The following is a 19996-nucleotide window of genomic DNA, read 5'->3' as shown; positions in this document are numbered from 1 at the left end:
TAAATAAGAATACAGAAATGCCTCCCAATAAAGAACACCCACGGGAGCAGACATTTTGTCCCTTAAATAGAGGTGTGACGTGAATACGTGCCTAATTCAAAGGGACCAAGAGTATTGTCTTTTAAATAGAGGTGTCCCTTGTTCGGAGGTGTCCCTTTCAGAAGGTAATACTGTATTGGCTTAATTAGTTCATTGGCTTACTTTTTGTGTAAATGTGTGTGTGAGTTGTTATTCGGAGAAAATGTTCGTTGAAATCTTACAATATTCGTTTGGCTTCATACTACTTCTACGTCTGCTGGATATAAAAGTTTTTATGTCTGATGTAATCGTTTTATATCCGGTTAACCGACAGATCGTGTTATTTCCTTTTATGAAAATATTATTTACTATACCGGAAACAATAGAATGTTTTCGAAGTTTGAGCACCGTAATCTTCATGCTATGATCGGTATTGTAAATCGATTAACTAAAATGAAGCTAAAAATTTACTAGTCAATGCTCCGTAGCAGAGAAGATTTGCAGTCCAATGAATACAAAGCTTTCAAACATGCACATGGTCTTGGTGATAGATAAGCGATTTGGGAAAGAAAGCTAATAAGGCATTTTACTTCTTTCAACATTTCTCTTTTCTTTTTCTTTCCAGGCGAAGCACCCCTCGGAGAAACAGAAAAAGTGATAGACGACTCTCTGGTCGGCAAGGGGGACATACCTCGTATGATCATCATCACTGTTTCCGTCGTGGGCTCCTGCTTGCTGGTGCTGAACATCGTTCTTGTGATCTGCTTCGTCAGGAAGCGCAGGAAGAAGAGATTAGAAGAAGGTAGGGCATCTGCAGAAGGAGATCAGCAATTGTGTCTTTTCTCCATGGGTAAATTAAGTTCCAGTGTTTGCTATGAGCATGCTGCATTGCAAAGGAAATGAGGTTGACGCCTCTTGCAGTAACGTCTTACGATAAAAGTTGCATAAGCAAATATTTTTTACAGTGCGTGAAAATTGCGTACATTGTGTAAAACGTAAAATTCAAAGTAATGCAGAAAGACTAAGCGTAAAGATTCCACTATCCCAGCGGCAGGAATTTTTTATATTAAACTTGCATTTTATATTAAAAAATAAAGGCGATTATAATTTTATTTCACTTAGGATTAAAAAAAGTTAAGTAAGTATGTTAAATTGTTGTTAAAAGTTAAAACTTTCATAAGCAAAAAAACAATAACAAATTCAAACTATTACTGTATATAATAGTTTAAATTAAAATTAAATATGCTATTAAATTCCAGAAGATTAGTTTTCTTCTTATGTAATATTGCTATGTGATGTACTTTTTTATAGAACTAAGCTTCGGTTTATTAAATTTTGTTTCAGCGGACGGGGAGTTTCTTTCACTTTCTTCACTAATCATACTTTTCTTGATTTTATTCGTTAATAAAAAAAGTTTCTATTCTTTGTTTTAGAAATCGTAATTTTTTACTGAACATCTGCATAAAAATAAGAGTTTTATGTTTTTACATTTCACATTTTTATTTTGTTTGAATTTTGTGGGGGTTAATAAAGGTTTTGGATTTGTTTTTAAATCAGGTTTTTATTTTATCATATTGCTGTTATTCATGGGAATGTTTTTATTTTTTACGTTGATGACTATTACATCCACTTTGACTTTACAACTATTACATCCGTTACTAAATTTTTGCATTTTATGTTTTAAAATACGTGTCGTCATTGAATATTATGCTTTACAAAATTTTACTTTCTTAAATTTTGAAATTCTAAATTACTTCCTCATACCTTTGTTTCAAAAAAAGTGTTTCCACTTTACCTTTTTTCAAGAAAAAAAATTTTTTTTCAAGCAGTAGCTTCTTTAAGATTATTAATTTTGTCATCATTGGTTTCAAAACAAACTTCGTTAAACATCCTCTTGAAGGTTCCTATCTCACTGAGTATTAACATGAGATGATATACCTTTTTATTTTTACATCTAGTTACCCAGTTTGGAAATGTAGCTTGTATTTCTGGAAATTATTACTCTTAAAATCATAATAAATTTATCTCAGCAGAAAAATTGGCTTTTAGTAGTAAAAGATAATTACTTGTTCTGTTTGATATTAACACTGTTTAATGGAATATTTAATGCCTCTAAGACGCCATTAATTGCTTATTTAACCCACCTTTAACAACTTGAATGCGTTACTGCAATTGGTTTGCTTGCAGCCTCTCGCTCCTGCTTTTTGCATGAAATATAAACATTAATCTATAAAATCAAAACGTCAATTTTTTCGCAAAAGTTATAAATAGTAAAAGCAAGAAAATATTCATAATTTTTACATTTAATGCATTTGTTTAATGCTAGATTATAATTGTTAAAGCCATAAAATCTAGAACTTAATGCGTGTTTTTAGCATAATTATAGTAATTAAAGCAATAACAACTAGAAATTGAAGAATATTAATACGTGTTTTTATCGTATAATTGCTCTTCATATTAATGTGTTTATATACTACAAAGGCTAGAAAAATTAAAACAAGAATGTTCCTTTAAAAATATCTCTTTTCGGCAGTTTTATCTTACCCATAAGTGTAAGTATGTATAAATAGAGAAACACATTCTTTATCCAAATTTATATTTCTTTATATATATATATATATATATAAACAAAATATAATTTTGGAGTAAGTAAATATAAGTAAAAGTAAAATTTATAAATGAAGCTTAAGGATACAACTTTATACACTTATACACGGAGATTGTTATCGTGTATGTTATATATATATATACATACTGCCATAGACATCCTTCCTCAGATAGGATAATCTTTTATTTTTTTAAATAATAATTTATTTTTGTACTAATTGGTTATTATATATATTCAGTTTTGAACAACTATACTCAATAGCTGTTGTTATATATATTCAACATTCAGGATGGAATATCAGTATTGTAAAATAAATTTTAACATAAAGTGTATTTAACGGAAAACATTAATTAATATTATTATTAAAATAAAAAAAATTATTTAATATCCTGATGATTAGTTCCTTTGAGGATACAACAGATAATAGTTTTCGTAATTTTTTTAATTCTCTAAGTTAAATCTGAATTTAGTTTAAATTTATAAATTTTTAATATATAATTTCATAGCTGTGCCATTAGCAAAATGCAATTAAAAGATACTAAATTATTTTCATCTTTGGTAGATAAATAAAGTAGTTATGATTTAATTTCACAAACTCAAGTAAATATAATAAGTACAACTTCGTAACTTACCTGCCCGTAATTTCTCAATTTCATTTGTTTACGGTTTGCTGTGCTCTCGCTTTTCATTAAGTTTCAGTTATCACTATATTAGTGATCATATAGGTAAAACAAGTATGCATGCTTTATTCAAAACTAATCAGACCGCTGATAAAATAAAATTATAAAAAAATCTGTTAATTTTAATTTTCAAGGCTCTAGCTAAAATGAAGATTTGTCTGTTTCAAAAACGAATGTCCTAAGCCATTAATCTTTGCTAAACTCCAAATAGGATGGCGTAATTTAAATAAAAGTTATTTATCAAGACATTATAGGGAATATGCCTGTTGGAAATAAATTAAACCAATAATGTGATTAATATTTCCCTATCGAAACATGCGCGATATATTCTTAGATTGCAGTTGTTGTATTCAGGATGGAATATTTGATACATTAGAATGACAAAAATTATGCAGCATGATAATTTTTACGCTTTTTGCCTTTTAAACTGAAGCGCATGTTCCTTCTTGTATAGCTTAATTAATTAGTTATACACATGTGTTTATAATACATTACACAGGAATTTCTAGAACTGTATTATCTTTGTTATCTTTTCTTTCTGTATGCTGCATTGGTAAGTGCTGCAGAGGTTCACAAAGATTTGTCAGAGTAAGTATTTTTCTGCCCCAGTCTTTTTAACTAAATTTTCGGTTTTGAAGTAATAAGTATTGTTAACTCTATGTAACCCTGTAACGTAGTTACTTCGAATTGTTAAGCTGCATAGAGTTTTAATTTGCTTAAGCATTTATTCATTCGTATAGTTATAACTTTTCCTTTTGAGTCTGAGCGCCCACCAGCGATCGAGCGGTAAAGTCGCTGAACACTGGTAGTTCGGTCCGAGGTTCGAATCCCGCTAAGGGGATGGCTGCATGGGCGTTTTCGTGGTTTTCCCCATGTGTAACGTGTATACGAGTCAGTTTCCCTTAGAACGTCTTTCACGAAGGCATCCCTCCACGAAGGCAGATAGCCCTATTGTTCTTTGCCATAATTAAAAAAACCAAACCAAACCTTTCGAGTCTGGTTCTTTTTCAGTTCTGTGACATCTATAAGTAAATCGCTTATGATCAACTAATAGTCATGATTCTTAAAAGCGTTTAGTTTTAAGAGGGAACTTAAAATCTCAATTTATCGTTGCCATCCTGGGAAGTTACTAACAAAACCGTAATATTAATCTGTTTCTTAATAAACGCCATTTTTATTAATTTGAATCAGGTATCATTCTATAAAATCTTTTCCCTTATTACTCCACTAGAGGGCAGAACCCGAATTGAACCTATGATACATTCAAAGTAAATCCCCCAGTAAAAAGTAATCATTCCTTTATAGCTGCTAGACGCACATATAACTTGATGCCCAATGTAAGCTTAGCATCTCTGAACTCGAATCCTTCCCTAAAGTACTTTATAACAGGACATGGACCCTTCCCCACATATTTCTACGCAAGAAATTTGGCAAATTCTGACATCTGCATATGTGGGGAACAGGGAACGCCTGATCACTACGTTTTCTCATGCCCCTTAACTGAGGATATTCACATAAAATTCCCAAGAACTGACCTCCTGGCATTCCAAAGATTTTTAATTAAAGATAAACATCAATATCCAAAGTTTCAGAAAATTATGCAACGACTCTCTTCCTACGGCCTAGATCTCTGTCAAGTGTAAATCCACATACAGTTTAAACTTAGTGAACTTTTACATGCTGTAATTATGGACAAAATGGATCCGCTCGTGAACTGAACTTTATAAACTGCAATAAACCAATATATCTGAAATAACCCATGGACACCTACCTCTTTAGCATTATTATAACAATTCATTTAACATTGTGTTGCCAGTACTAATTACAATTATCTCATTATGTTTATTTGTTTATTAATTATGTTTATCTCCTATTTTTGTTGCACCAAATCAGATGTTCAATTTATCTTGTGAATTTCAAATTGTATTCCTACTATTTTGTAATCTACTTATGCCCTACACCATTATTTTTAATAAATACTGGATGCGGGGCGTACTGTGGAATTGCACAATGTACCATAATAGGCAAACTTTAGACCTTTTGAAAAGCTTCAGTCTATGCAAATTCTTATAAAACTTGCAATTACCCCCCTTTTTTCCTTTTTTTTTTTTTTTTTTTCTCTTAAAGTGTTAGTATGGGAAGGCATTACCAGGTGACCTATGGTACATCGCTGGTGTCCCCCATACTTTTACCTTTACCTTTACCTAACTAGCTGCTATGCGGCCATTTAACTAGTTGCTATGCGGCCAGCCTTCGTCTGCTTTTAAATGAAAAAGTCAATGTACTTTTAAATGAAAAGTTTCGAAAAAGTGCCTAAAGAAAATAAACATCAAACATTAAATTTAAAAACTGCACAGAATTTTACTCTGCAGAACAACTTTATCAAAAAAATAAATAAATAAAAATAAAAATAAAATAAAATAAAAAAATAATAATAAAAATCTGAAAGGTTTCTGATTTTAAATTACGTCCAAAGAGGCGTTTTTTTTAACATTTTGTCTGTTACATCTATTTATTAAATATTCACGATAGATTCGACACACGATAGATTCGACGATGCTCTAACTCGCGATACTTTAAGAGTCTCTCTCGATGCACTCAACGACCAACTCGACACTAGACTGACGATTAACTCGATAGACTACGAGACACACGATAGACTGCTAGACACTTTCTACACGGCGTACCAGCAGGCTTTATATAGTTTTCGGCGTGCCTTCGAGAATATTCTGAGCCAAGCCGGTAGGAATTCGTCCTAGATGGTTCTCCATCCGTCTATGACATATCACCAATCTTGTCCCCAAATGTTGCCAAATGGGCTAATTTCTCGCCAAATATGGCACCCCTGCCTTCTCTTTCCATTTTCTGGCAACCCTAAACCCGCCTTGCGGGGAAGTTATCTTACCGCAGCTGGGCAATTTATAAACAAGAGTAAAACGCGATATAACGAGCGATATTTTCAGGTGTACGCTATATGTGTTCCTTTTATGAAAGCGTTTTGCTTTCAACTGGTATTGTTTGTAATTTTAGTAAGCCTTATTAATAAAATTACTGGGAAAATTTTCTATATTTAGATGGAGTAATCGATGCGTTTTAATAAAAAAATTGCCTTCAGATGGATTAAACTGTGTATCACATTTACCTTTACCTTTACCTAACTAACGGTAATTATTTTCGTCATAAAAATAAGTTATCCTACTCTGAGATAAAAAGACTTTTTTTATTACCTTAGAGGAAATTCTGAAAAGATTTATGAAATAAAAAGAATAAGCTGTTAATTCTTCTTTGTTAAAAATGCATGTATGATAAAGATTTAAAAGTCATTAACAACTTGTTCTTCATTTAAGGATTAGAGCCCCCATTATAAAGTTATCAAAGTCTTTGAAATTAATTGCTGCTGGAAGATATGGCCATCGTTGCGAAGACGTTAATATTTTACTAAATCCATTCAGTTCTTTAAGGAACCTAATAAATGACTTCGAAAGCATTTATTCTTTCTCGTTTGGTCTCACGAGGGATGCCACCGTGAATATGACAAACTTTTCAACGAACCGCTTTAGTTTCACCGAACTATTCCACGCACAATGCCGGGAAGGGTCAAAAAGAAAGATTATTCCCCAAAAAGATGAAAAATGCGTTGTAATTTGTCTATACGAAGTGTGACGCGAAACGGGAAGCCTGATTATCAAGAGGAAGAGATTAATTAATGGCTGACCTTGTTATTCTCTCAAACAAAGCTGTCGATCCGGAATTCCTTAACCCTAATGTTCTTCACTTATCAATTATATTTTTTATGCTCCTCTTATTGGACTATTTCAATGGTAGTCCTATCGGTTTCGTATCGGTTTACGATACCTAATTTATCAAAGGTTAAAGTGACTTATTCGCGATCAGAAAAAGGTACTCAAAGAAGAAAAAAAGTTGAAAAAGTATTTGGTGCACTAAAAAAATCGTTTTTGATGGATGTCCTCCAACAAGGCGTGAGGCTAGCAACTTCTTAGACTTGCTTGGAACAAAACTTTTCCTGAAAATTGGTCTTCGATTTGTTTTCGTTGTAAAGCCTTAAATTGTGTTTCCTGCTGAAACTTTTCATTAGGTTGTCGATTTTAAAGAATTATTTGATATTAACTATACGGTAAACATTTTATTTGCTTGTCAATTTCAAAGCATTATTTTGATATGAAATGTAGGAAGATATATAATTATCTTTGATTTCGTAGCGTAAAAGTTTTCATTGCAGCTGCAATTTAAAACCGATTTCATGTAAGAATTATATGCATATAAATAATAAAGATCGAAGTGGTATGATAAATCTAATAATTTTCAAAAATAAGAAAATTTTATTTTCATTAAATGACAGTTATTGCTGATGCAGTGGAGAATATTGTACATGAACATCGTTAATTGATGTTTCTGAAGATGTAAGGGACAGTCATATATTCAAAACGTCTTGACTTGATCTGTCACGTGATTTAAATAAATGCTCAAATTCCTAGTTTTTTTTTAATACGGATATCATATAAGAATTCACATAAGCAGAATGTATTAAATATTAGTATTTAAAAATGGAACATTGTTTCCGGACAACTTTCTTCTTCTTCCTCTTCTCTCAGTTCCGCGATCGATCGTCATTATATATACAGAGAGAGAGAGAGAGAGAGAAATAGAGTTATTATGTATATTTATATAAAAAGAAAACGAAAGAGAGAGTGCTCTGTTATATATAAAGGGTGTCTCAAAAGGTCGTTGCCAAACTTAACATGGTGTTCTGCCATACCATGACAAACATGATTTACGTAGGAACTTGTGTCCGAAAATGTGAACGCCGACTGCTAGAAGCTTATGGGAGAGAGGGAAGTGTGATCATTTCAGGCGAGGACGTTCCATGAGAAGGGTGAATCGGTTTACTAACTCAGTTCTTTATGGATATTTTGTGTGACATTTTGTTGAAAGAATGTTTCTGGATCTCGTGGTTGACGTTCCAGCAGCTACATGCCGAAACATCTGATTTCAGCCTGACGCAGCGTCTGTACATTTTAGCAGCACTGTGCAGGAATACCTTGATAGAACATATACTGATCACTGGATTGGCAGAGGCGAACCAGTCGCATGGCCATCGCGATCTTCCCTGGATTTCTGCCTGTCAGGATACATGAAGTCCATGGTGTACGAGACCATCGAACATGGATCTCGTCACCAGGATCTTGGAAGCGGCGGAACGTGTTTGTGACAGGCTTGTCCATTTTGAGCGAGTCCGTGAATACATGTGTCGAGGTTGTGAAGCATGCATTGTGATGAATGGAAGGAATTTTGAATATCATCTACGATATAAATATGTTCTTTAATAAAAGTCATATTAACACTTCTTTTGGCATCATTTTTTCTTCCCCTCTACGCTTGCGAACACTGCCCTTTAGCAATCACCGTTCGCATTTTAGGACACAAGTTCCTATGCAAATCTTCTTTGTCACGGTATGACTTACCAGCATGTTAAGTTTGGCAAAGACCTTTGGAGACATCTTGCATGTAATACCAATCTATCGCTGAGGCTGGGATAGAGTATTATTATTGTATAACATTCGTAATGCATTTACTTACATAACGTCAAACATTCATTTATCCAATAGTAGTGTCTGCAGACTAAAACATTAGTTTACCAATATAAATAAAGTGGAACTATAACATAAATTTTTACCAATATAAATAAAGTGGAACTATAACTAACATCCTTATTGCAATCTATGCAGTGCCCTTAGTTTCTATAGCCTACTAATATATAATCCGCCTATTTGGTTGGTCAGCGCCCATATACTGTTGTAAGTATGTGAAAACTACAAATGTAATTATAGTAGAATGGGCACACACACGTATACACATACATCGGTATGTGTTCAAATTTTTATCTAGCATAAATGATGATAATAGCGAAATGAGTTATAAGTAAGATGCAGTCATGATTAACACGCCATATTATTATATATTTATAGATTTTGGGGAAAATTAAAAAAATTATGAATGATACTGGACTTGTTATCTATGATAAACAGTTTTTTTTGTAAAGATGAATGATTTGTTTTATTTTTCAAAACCGTGTCCCAACGTTGAAACATTTCTATTACCAACATATATATATATATATATTTTTTTTTTACTAATTAGTACAAGCTCGTCTCTTACTTCTTAAAATACCAATCACGCATTTCTTCTTTCAGAAAGTGATCATTCCAGCAGCAAGGCCGCAACCATAGAGATGTACGCTCCAAGTAGTTATAACGAAGGTCTAAACGGGGAGAGCCTTAGCTGTAATTCGGAAAAAAGTGATAACTATTCGGACGGACACAGCGCCGGGGGATACTCGGTGAGTTTACTTTCTTTCTTCTAGTCTTTTTGTCTTTAGCAGGGGATTGCGCTGAATTACTGCAAAGTTTTGGACCCAGAATAGAAGAAATCAGGCTTACAGACAATGGGCAGTGTTGGCTGGATGTTACCATAGCTGCCGGCTATTGGAATGATCATTATTTTCTATTCTCCTGCAACGTGATCAAAGACCAAAATGAACATGAACGTCTAGGGTATACTTTATCATCAAAAGAAGGAAAACATTACTGTGTAAATAGTGGTAGTGAAAAGAATTTTCATTTGGAGAACTTAAAGTTACATGCTTTGCCTTCATTATTCACTATTTAAATTTACTTTTATCCCAATTATTGTGAATGGCAGAAGATGACAGTTGCCGATATATTTTTTTTCAATTTCGATTTAACTTTGATATTGCAAAAAAAAAAAAAAAAAAAAAAAAAAAAAAAAATTAAAAAAAATAGTTTTCCTTTTCAGTTTAAGAATCAGAAAAGTCGGTACATTTTTCGGTGATATGTTTTTTAAGTAGTATTTTGTTCTGTTATCATTTATAAACTCAACTTCATAATAACATAATTGGTGGATTTTTAAGTATTTCTGTTAACGTAATGTATATTAATTTGGTATTTGTACCATTTCTAAATGAATAAAGGGACACAAAATTTTGTTCTCATTCTTGTAATTAAAATATTATTTAAATAACGAGCCCGAAAATATGATTCTAATGAAAAAGTATTGTTGGTAACATAACAATAACATTGTGGATAGCATATCTTATTACAAAGATTTGGATTTTTTATTTAATGGACTTGATTTAGCTAATTAATTTAATTGAAATATCTTCAATGTTTTATCCATTGTTGTAAATATCACATATATAGTACTTACCATAGTCTCATGCAAAAAATCAATCAAAAAATCGTCTCAAAACAGCGAAAACTATGTGAGAAATTTTGTGTGTATTTATCAAGAAATTTACTGGTGGTATTTTACATAAAACCGAAAACAAAGTTCTTGCTTCGGTGATTGGTTAATTGAATATGGTTAATGATTGATTGCTTCGTTGATTGGTTAATGTCTTTGCAAGGGAAAATGCCTTTCATTCGTGTGGGAGGCATGTTCCTACGTGATACGCCGGGGAAACCACGAAAATATAAGACAGACAGGCTACTGCATAGCCTGTCATGTGGAATCAAACCCGGAACCAACTGCCAGTATTCAGCCGTCTTATCCAATCTTCCATTGCTGGATGAGTTTTCGATGTAGATCTGAAATGATTGGGCGAAGACTGGCACGAAATTCTGGAATTATCTCTATCATAGAAATTCTAGAACCTGTGTTATGCCGAATGCACATACTCTTCATCCTATGCGTAAAGTAATATTATATTATATGTTGGACGTGCGCTATATAAGCTGACTCCGCATAGTGATTTTCAATGAGATTGTTGAAGCATTGAACGATGTAGAATTAACATTTTATATTCACATCAAAAGAGATGATTCCTTGGCGATTGAAATCATCTCACAAAGATTAATTTGGATTTAGTTTTTTGGTTTTTTGGTTAAGAAAAGTGATTTTAGGAAAAAAAACAAAAACAAAAAAAAAAAAAAAAAAACAATCATTAGAAAATTTGAATCAGGAACACTGATGTTGGAACATTACGCAAAATAGCAAGAACAAGTATAGCAGTATCAACATGTGTCTGGCGAAGAGCGATATGGCTTGCAGTGACAGATGCGCATTCCTCCCGAAAAACAGCAAGTTGTCATAATTCAGGATTCTATTGTATAACGTAGTAGGAAGAAAAGAGCATTTTCTTGCTTGAAAATTATAATTTTTAATTATAAATTCACAGTTTGAAAGTTAAAGCATTACTCTACATCTTAGCGGTATGTGAAACATCGTATTTTATTCAGAATATTCTGTATTATAGCTCTCTTCATTTCGAACACCTTACCTCCCAGCATTTAATTTCCCAGAATTTCTGGAGACTGTGATCCATAAAATTATCTCTGGGAAAGTAAATAACATTCTTTCTTTCAAAAGATTATTTTAAATATGTCATAAATGTTGCGATAGGTGTAAATACTTCTACAACTTCTTCGATCAAAGATATCTCAGTTCGGTTATCTTGAATTCTGGTGTATTTCGCTCTTGTCCGCACATACCTAGGAAAGCGATCGCTACAACAAGATGACGTACAAAATCTGTTTTGTTTATCACTGTTGCCAGTATTAGAAATTTGTCGTTTTATTTCACTGCATACTTTGCAATCCACGCAAAACCTCAGTTCTTACTTGTTTTCAGTTCAAACTGAATAAGAACTTGTTTTCAGTTCAAACTGAATAAGAACTTGTTTTCAGTTCAAACTGAATAAGAACTGCGATAGATTTGAGAACGATGAATATTGAAACTCGAGATAACACTACAGATCTTTTCCCACATATCTGTTTATTTTAATAATATTAATGCAATTACCTTATTGTAAATATTTCAAATAATTAATAGTTTAAAATTTAGAATCACATTAAAGTCTTTCTCGTAATGCCTACCTATTTTAGATATTTATTGCGATTTCTTTATGATTACTGCAAAGAATATTTAGATATATTTTAGAACGAATTCTGTTAAGAATCAAAAAAAAAAAAAAAAAAAAAAAGCGAATGTTTAAAAATGAAGATTTTTTGGCAACAGTTTACTATTTGAAATAAACAATATGGTCTGCTACTTTTAAATATATTCTTCTTTTAAAATATCGCATGTAAACAAGATGCTGATTGAAGGATATGTTTTTGCGCCTTCCGAAGCGAAATGTTCCTACTCCATGATTCAAAAACTTTGAGAGAGGCATGATTGAAATTTCTAAGTGAAAAATAAGCAGTATTGTTAATCGGAAAGGGAAAAGTCGTCTATCGTTGCTTCTGCATGAAAAGAAGTTTCTAAGATAGGTAGGTACTTACGTATTATCGCAACCAGGTTGGCGCGATTTGTAAGTTTGAGTAAAAAAGTATGAATAGAAAGAAAATGTACATTTATTAATTACAGATAATTTTTACTACAGTTTTTTATATTATTTTGTTTTAAAATATAAAATAGCAATTAAACCCTTCCGGTTTCGAATTTGAATAAGTTGCAGAATTATTTTTTCGGCGGAAATCTTTTGGCTATTGCTTTTAGCACTGATTAAAAACCGTCTTCGCCCATTAACAACTTGAGCTTGGCGCCATATAAATTCGATAAGGTATGAGTCAAGATGATGACGGGCTGTTCCTCTCTGTTTTTTGCTGCGCCATTTGGCTGCGTCATTTGTTGCGCCATTTGTATTGTATCCTTTCCAGCAATCCGAATAAATGATGCTTCCTTCCTTGATATTTTCGCAAATTTTTTCCATGAGGGTAACGGCGCTTCTGTTAGGTACAGTAACCAAAAATGTCTCTTTCTTTTCTCGGCAAATTCCGCCGAAAACCCATTGCTGTGGTAGTTTTTTCTTTTTACAAATAAACTTTCGTCTATTTGCACAATAAGTCCTTCGCCGCCTATTTGCTTTCTTTCTTTTTCATCCATTTCAAGGGCACATATCTCCCGCATGTAATTATTCCAATCTATAACAGTTTTGTCAGCAATTCCCATCTCTTCTGCACAAAATTTAATTGACGTTAACTCTTTACACCAACAATAAATGAAGCGCACCGCTGTCACAAATGAAATTCGGCTACCTTCAAACCAATTTCCGGTTCTCACACCCAAATGTTGATTGCACTCTTCGACGTTACATTTCCAGAAGATTTGCTTTCCAAAATACAGTTTCATTGTATGAGAATTTTTACAAGTACGTTCGTTCGCGGTATAATTCCATATCCCTGCAACAATTCAACAGCATCTTTTTCACTCGCAGGCAGATCCCAAATACCCATACTTAAAGTATTTCAGGGCATTCAATCTAACCAGTAAGAAAAATAATTTCTTTACGAAAAACTACGTATAACACGTAGGGTTGCCGTAAGTAGGGTCACCAAATTTGGCGATTTATGCGAATTTTGGCTTGGTTGCGTTAATACGTAAGTACCCTAAGATAATACCCGAAAAAGGTACGTACCGTTTCTAGAGTTTTTCAAGTTAAATCGTTGGCAACAAGAGAAAATCCGCCGATGCAGGAATCAGTTGCAAAGGTTTTAAATACTTCTGTAGCAGCAATAAATAAAATAATAATAAATCGAGATTTACGACTTGAAAAAGGTAAAAAACACGTAGGGTTGCCGTAAGTAGGGTCGCCAAATTTGGCGATTTATGCGAATTTTGGCCTGGTTGCGTTAATACGTAAGTACCCTAAGATAATACCCGAAAAAGGTACGTACCGTTTCTAGAGTTTTTCAAGTTAAATCGTTGGCAACAAGAGAAAATCCGCCGATGCAGGAATCAGTTGCAAAAGTTTTAAATACTTCTGTAGCAGCAATAAATAAAATAATAATAAATCGAGATTTACGACTTGAAAAAGGTAATAAACATGCAGTTCTTCAACTTTTGTCGAGGCATGTGGCTTGCTGCATGAAAACTATTTAGCAGGACATAATGGAAATACATTGTGACCATGGGTTTACCTAAATAAAAAAAGTCTACTTATTATCGAAAACGAAGAAAAAAAAGTGTACTAAGCTGATTCCGTCAAGGCAAAGGAAGTTCCAGTAAGGGTTTACGAGTATCGCAGGATTCTTTTGCAATGATAATTTAAAAATAAGAAGAGCATGAATTATGTTAAAATCAACTGAACGTACTACCAAGAGAAAGGTGTATGTCCTGTGTTTGCAGAAGAAATTCTTTATTCTAATCACTTTCAAAGAGTGAAACTTCATCAAGGCAAAGTAACAAATCATACATCGGAAAGTACCACTTTATTCCTTTAAAAAACGAAGAGTGATTCAAGTATTGAATATATTTCTATTCAACGCATTCTTGAATATTGTACTTGTGGTGTCTTGAAAAGGGGTTTTTCTAAGTGCAAACCCACCCTGATTGATGGACGGGTGGGTGGTAATTGGGAAACAGTACCCCTGAACATTTTATGAAAATTGTCTCTATCATACAAATCACAATGGAGACATGCAGTCCAGTAAAACGGCTCTATCAAATCAAACATTAAAAAATATTTTTTACATTTTGAACATTACTTAAACCGCCTCGAGATCGTTTAAAAATGCCTAAACACCTTCTGTATTGTATGTTGTATCTTGTAATTTCAATGAGTTGATGTTTGTAATTCACTAATAAATAGTTATGTGTCTTGTGTATTGAACCATGAAAACAGGTATCCACGTATTTTAAAACATATTCAGATAAAAATAGCGTGGTGTTATATTATGTCCATCAATTCATGATAAAGTGCCTGTGAATTTTCTGTACTGCATAATAATATTTGTGTTTATAAATGAAACAAAAGCATCTATTTAATAAATGCACGCGTTCGAAAATTTTTAACGTAATTTTTATTTATTCTAGTTAGAAGGATCCGAGATTCGCTGCCTTCACCACACCATTTAATTTATTAATTCAGCGTTGTCCTTACGTGTTGCAACAAAAGGTCATTGAAAGTTTTTAATAAATGAGTATCGATTACAATCGATCGCTAATTATAATTAATGTTTCTCTCCCACTTAAATATCGCTGAATGGGAAATCATTTTCTGTACATAGAAGCTAACTTTTTTTTTTTTTGTTTGACTTGCTTAATATCTTATATTTTATTACCCCTTGAATCGGGCTTTCTGAATTGATTAGAGCTATACATGAAACTATCGATTTGCAAAAATGCTTGTCTTTTTTTCTTTTCATCACGGAGTTACGTCCAAGATAAATACAATATATGCATCCTTGTGAGATATTTGGTAAATAATGACAGCATATAGTTACGTTGCGTTTGGTAGCTAGTTTCTATTTTTAGGAAATATCGTTCAATAGTAAGAGCAATTACCATGAATAACCTAATGGCAAAAGGGAGCACTTTAGAATTTTTTCGTTTACCGATTTCTAAACATAATAGCTATTATTGCTGCTGTTGTTTCATTTTTACAGCAATGTGGTAATTGATTGCCAGTTGGGAGATTAAGCTATTATCTTTTGCTGTGGTTGTAAATTAGGAAAATAAAGATATTAAGTTTTTTATAAATTTATGTCTCTAATTTGAGCTGCAGATATTCATATCCGTATTATTATTTATGGTTAACTTTCTTGAATAGGAATATTTATTTATTTATTTTGGAAATCCAATAATAGGTACTACTAATGCTTTCCGCTCAGCATAAAAATATTTTAAATCCTATCAAGTATGTACGAGAGTAAATAGCACAGCATTTATTTGTACATTTGTTTGTAATAGTTTTTATAGCTATCGTTTTACGAAGGAAACACGTACGTAAACGAACGTTTTCAAACTGACATGGCAGACTGACCTTTAACTTGAGAATCAAAGGGTCGATTTCAAGCTGTTACAAATCACTTTTGGTAAGCTAGTAATTCTCATAGAGGTATCTAATTATATTACAGGTTTAAAAATGGATATCTTGAAATTAGTGCTGGGTAATAGTTTATGTTTATGCATTTTTCCATGTATTATTCTTATTATATTGAAAAAGATTGAAATTTCGTTGAAACTCTGAGAAGCATATTGGGGAGGGGGAATTTTATACAGAGAAATAACATACGTCAAAGAAATGTAATAAAATTTAGAAGATAATCGTCTAGGACTTTAAATTAAAAAAAGAAAGAGACTAATGTTTTAGAATAAAAAGGGGTTTTAAAATGATCTTTTTTAGGGTTTTAAAATGGACCTTTTTTTTTAGGATTTAGAAACTTTTCTTTTAGGATTTTTAAAATACACTTACCTGGGAAAGAAAAGAAATTGGAGACAGCGTTAAGATATCTCAGAAAAAATGTCCAGATAGATTGAGATATGCTGGATTTCATTCAGTGTGAAATCAGAAAAGAAACATATGCTAGGATATCGTAAAATATATATTTATTTGGTATGTATTGTATATGAATGCAAGATAAATTATTCGTAACTTGGCATTGTAGGGAATCAATCATTTATTCCAATAAACTTTTATTATACAGGAAGTTTTTGTTTTCGGAAAGAAAGAGATGTTCAATAAATATTATACACTTTCAAATCTGTATACTAAGTCATTCAAAAGTCAGAAGAACAGTAAATATCATATAATAAACAATATATTTTTCTTTCATAATAAAACATAAATTTTTCCATTTGTAATTTTGGCACTAGGTTTTTTATTTGTATAAGGTTGGGTTTACGAGTTCGTTGGATTTGGGGAATTGATGATATAACACTTGATGAAGCATCAAAACACAATTTATTCGCCAGTAACTATTACACAGGACAATTCGAAAGACACTTTTACACTTGTCGAAAAACTACGGCAGATATGCTGAAACAATCAGCAGTACAGTCTTCAGGCTATAACGCTGAAGTCAGCTTCACGATAAAGAATTAAAGTACAGCTCCCGACTCGGTCGATCGCTCACAAGCTGATCTCTGAACTCAAGACACTATTTTCTCCCCTTACAGGCAGCGCATGTATAGCTTTAACCTATCTTCCAGATTATTCCCGAGAAAACCGCTAAGAATGTGCTGTAGAATGTTCTCGCTCTCCCTATGGCATATCGCCAATTTTGATGCTAAATAACAACAAATAGACGATTTCGCGCCAAATCTGGCAACTCGAATGCGGTGCCATTCTCGATGCGGTAAGATAGCATCCCCGGACCCCTCTTTTTGGGGAAGCTACCTCATCGCAGGCTTAGGATTTCGCAACAATAAATTCTCAGATAAAGAAAATGCAAATAAAAGTATATGTGATTAGATGCTAAAAAGCTTTTTTTGTTACATGTGCAAAAGCGTAATTTTCGTGGTTAGAAACCCAAAACAGTAACATTTCATAGACAAATGTCCAAATGAAATGATTTCGTAGCTAGAAGTTTCAAATAATAATTGCCATTGTGTATGACGAAAAGAATAGCTTTATCTGTAAATATACAGAATATTATCTAAATATTTGAAAGACTAGCTTTCGTTGTCAGATAGTCAAAAAAAAAAAAAAAAATATTGGTAGAATGTCCAAAAGAAAATTTTTCGTGGCTAAAAATTTGGAAAAATAACTTACAATTTCTGGATGATCAAAAGGAAAGCTTTCTTTGGCAGATATCCAAAAGAATAGCTATCGTTAGCAAATTTTAAAAGATCAGCTTATGTGGTTAGAAATTTGTAAGAATAGTTTAGCTGGCGAAAAGAAAGCTTTAACGGCATATTCCAAAAAGAATAACTCCCTGGGATGAAAGTTTGGAAAAATAATTTTCGTTCTTAGATGATCAAAAGCAAAGCATCCATTAGCAGATATCCAAAAGCTAATGTATTATAAATTATAAAAGCCTATTATATCATTAGCTTTTGTAGCTAAATGGCAAATAGCATTAGGAAGGAATATCCAAAAAATAGGTTTCATGATCTTAGCGTGCTTAAAGTGAAGTATCTCTAGTCGATTTGGAAAAGCTTACATGCACTTAAGGGCAAATATGAGAATATATCAGTGGAAATATTCTATCTTAATTATCTAGCATTAATATAGAGTTATTCAAGGAACTAATGCTATATGTTGCTAATAAATCAATGCAATTCATATTGGTAACCCTAAATTCTGAGATAATTTGTTAACTGTTTCACTAGCGATTTGCAAGTGTCCCGATATAATTGTGTTAATCACATAAACGTAATTTACGGAATACGTGGATCAAATCCTCAAGATAAGGAATGTTTGAAGATAAGGAATGTTTCTCGTCCTCAAGATTAGGAATGTTTCTCGTCGTCTCCTTATGAACATTTCTAGAGGACGTTAGGAGAGAAGATTGAGGTTGTATTTCTTTATTCTGTGTCGAACGTAAAACACATAATTTAGATTAAATATTTAGGTAATATTGTCGCAATTAATATAAACAAATTAATTATAATTTTTTTACTTTGTCAGAGGAGAAAATCTGATGCTTCTTGTTGAGATTTTGTGTCAGATGTTTGTAGGATTTTGTACATAAATAGGTAATTTTAGTGAAATTGTTGTATTTTCCGAATAATGTAACATGAAAAGCTCAGAGGAAAGCTGTTCTGCCGGAAAAATACAAATGCAGGGGCAAGTCAATTTAACATTTAGTAAAAGTCTCTCTCTCATTAATTTGGTGAGATATCGCCAAATTGCCACGGTTTTAGCGACTAATTTTGTCGCCTCATTTGGCGCACAATCACCAAACTTCGCGACCATTCAGCGTAGAGTCCCTGTATAACTGTAATGAATATTGTAATTGAATAACTGTAATTGATGCTCTGTGTAACTGTAATCGTATTCGGCCCTTATATGCCTTCCAATAATTTCGAGAAGCAAAAAGTACTACACATTTCTCGGCGGTCGTGTGATAGCTATATAAGACTGGAAAGAGCACCTGTTATCAGTTTTTGTTAGCTATTTAGTTCAGCTTAAGTTCGGAACACTGAGATATCTCATGCTTAGCTTCGCTCTTAAATGCGCTTTGCACTACCTTGTGTTTAACGTTACTAGTAATTTTAAGTGTAACTACTGATTATACTGTGTAAAACTGTAAATAATTGTACGACTATTTTGGTGGAAAAGTTTCAGAACTCTTAAGTGTTTCTTTTGATAAAAGTGTTTCTTTGATTACGCTTAAGTTCTTTCGATTACGAACCCGTACACACATAACAATATGTTCATTGCATTTTCTAAGCGTAACTTAATTAATGCTCAAGTGACTGTTAAACTTTCGTTGAGATAAATAATAAAAAATTTCCTCATGAGGAGAATATTTTGAAAATTTATTATTATTGCTATTATTATTTACTAGATTTTACAATCTATCTTTTCATTTTTTTAATTAAAAATTTATCATTTAATTATCCGTCATCGAGCTCAGTATCATATAAAGAAACGGATGAGCCTATTTACGGGATTGCGGCATTGATATATCATAAAATTCTGTACACTAAAATTTAATATATTGATTAAATTTTTATCATGAATTAATTATCTGTAACTATAATATACTTTGTAGATAAAGAGAAAGAAAATAGAATAATAGATAGTTTAGACTCTGTAGATAAAGAAATAAGAAAAGCACAGAGTATTCTGAATCGTAATGGAATTTTAGTAAGCCATCAAAAATCAGAAAATAAGACAACTTAAATGAAAAACCGAAAGTGTAGAACTATTAATTGTTAATTGTCCATGCTGTTTCACATTATCAATCTGCTTCTCATAGGA

The 19996-nt window shown here is 32.4% G+C and overlaps 1 protein-coding gene across 4 annotated transcripts in view; it reads left to right on the top strand.

The window, feature by feature from the left end:
• The window catches only part of LOC118195504 (nephrin-like), a 497037-nt gene that overhangs the window by 462100 nt on the left and 14941 nt on the right, over positions 1 to 19996 (top strand). For 2 of the 4 annotated variants that reach the window (XM_085814172.1, XM_085814164.1), the window contains exons 18-20: positions 644 to 868; positions 3865 to 3894; positions 9519 to 9664. In XM_085814172.1, the coding sequence (XP_085670298.1) occupies positions 644 to 868; positions 3865 to 3894; positions 9519 to 9664 (401 nt within the window). The remainder of the gene's footprint in view (positions 1 to 643; positions 869 to 3864; positions 3895 to 9518; positions 9665 to 19996) is intronic. The other 2 variants (XM_085814182.1, XM_085814189.1) reach the window with 2 other exon arrangements.

Source organism: Stegodyphus dumicola, chromosome 1, assembly GCF_044657685.1.
Source record: "Stegodyphus dumicola isolate Sdum_Otavi_A_Nest chromosome 1, ASM4465768v1".
Lineage (NCBI taxonomy): Eukaryota > Metazoa > Arthropoda > Arachnida > Araneae > Eresidae > Stegodyphus > Stegodyphus dumicola.
This window is presented reverse-complemented; position numbering and strand designations above follow the sequence as displayed.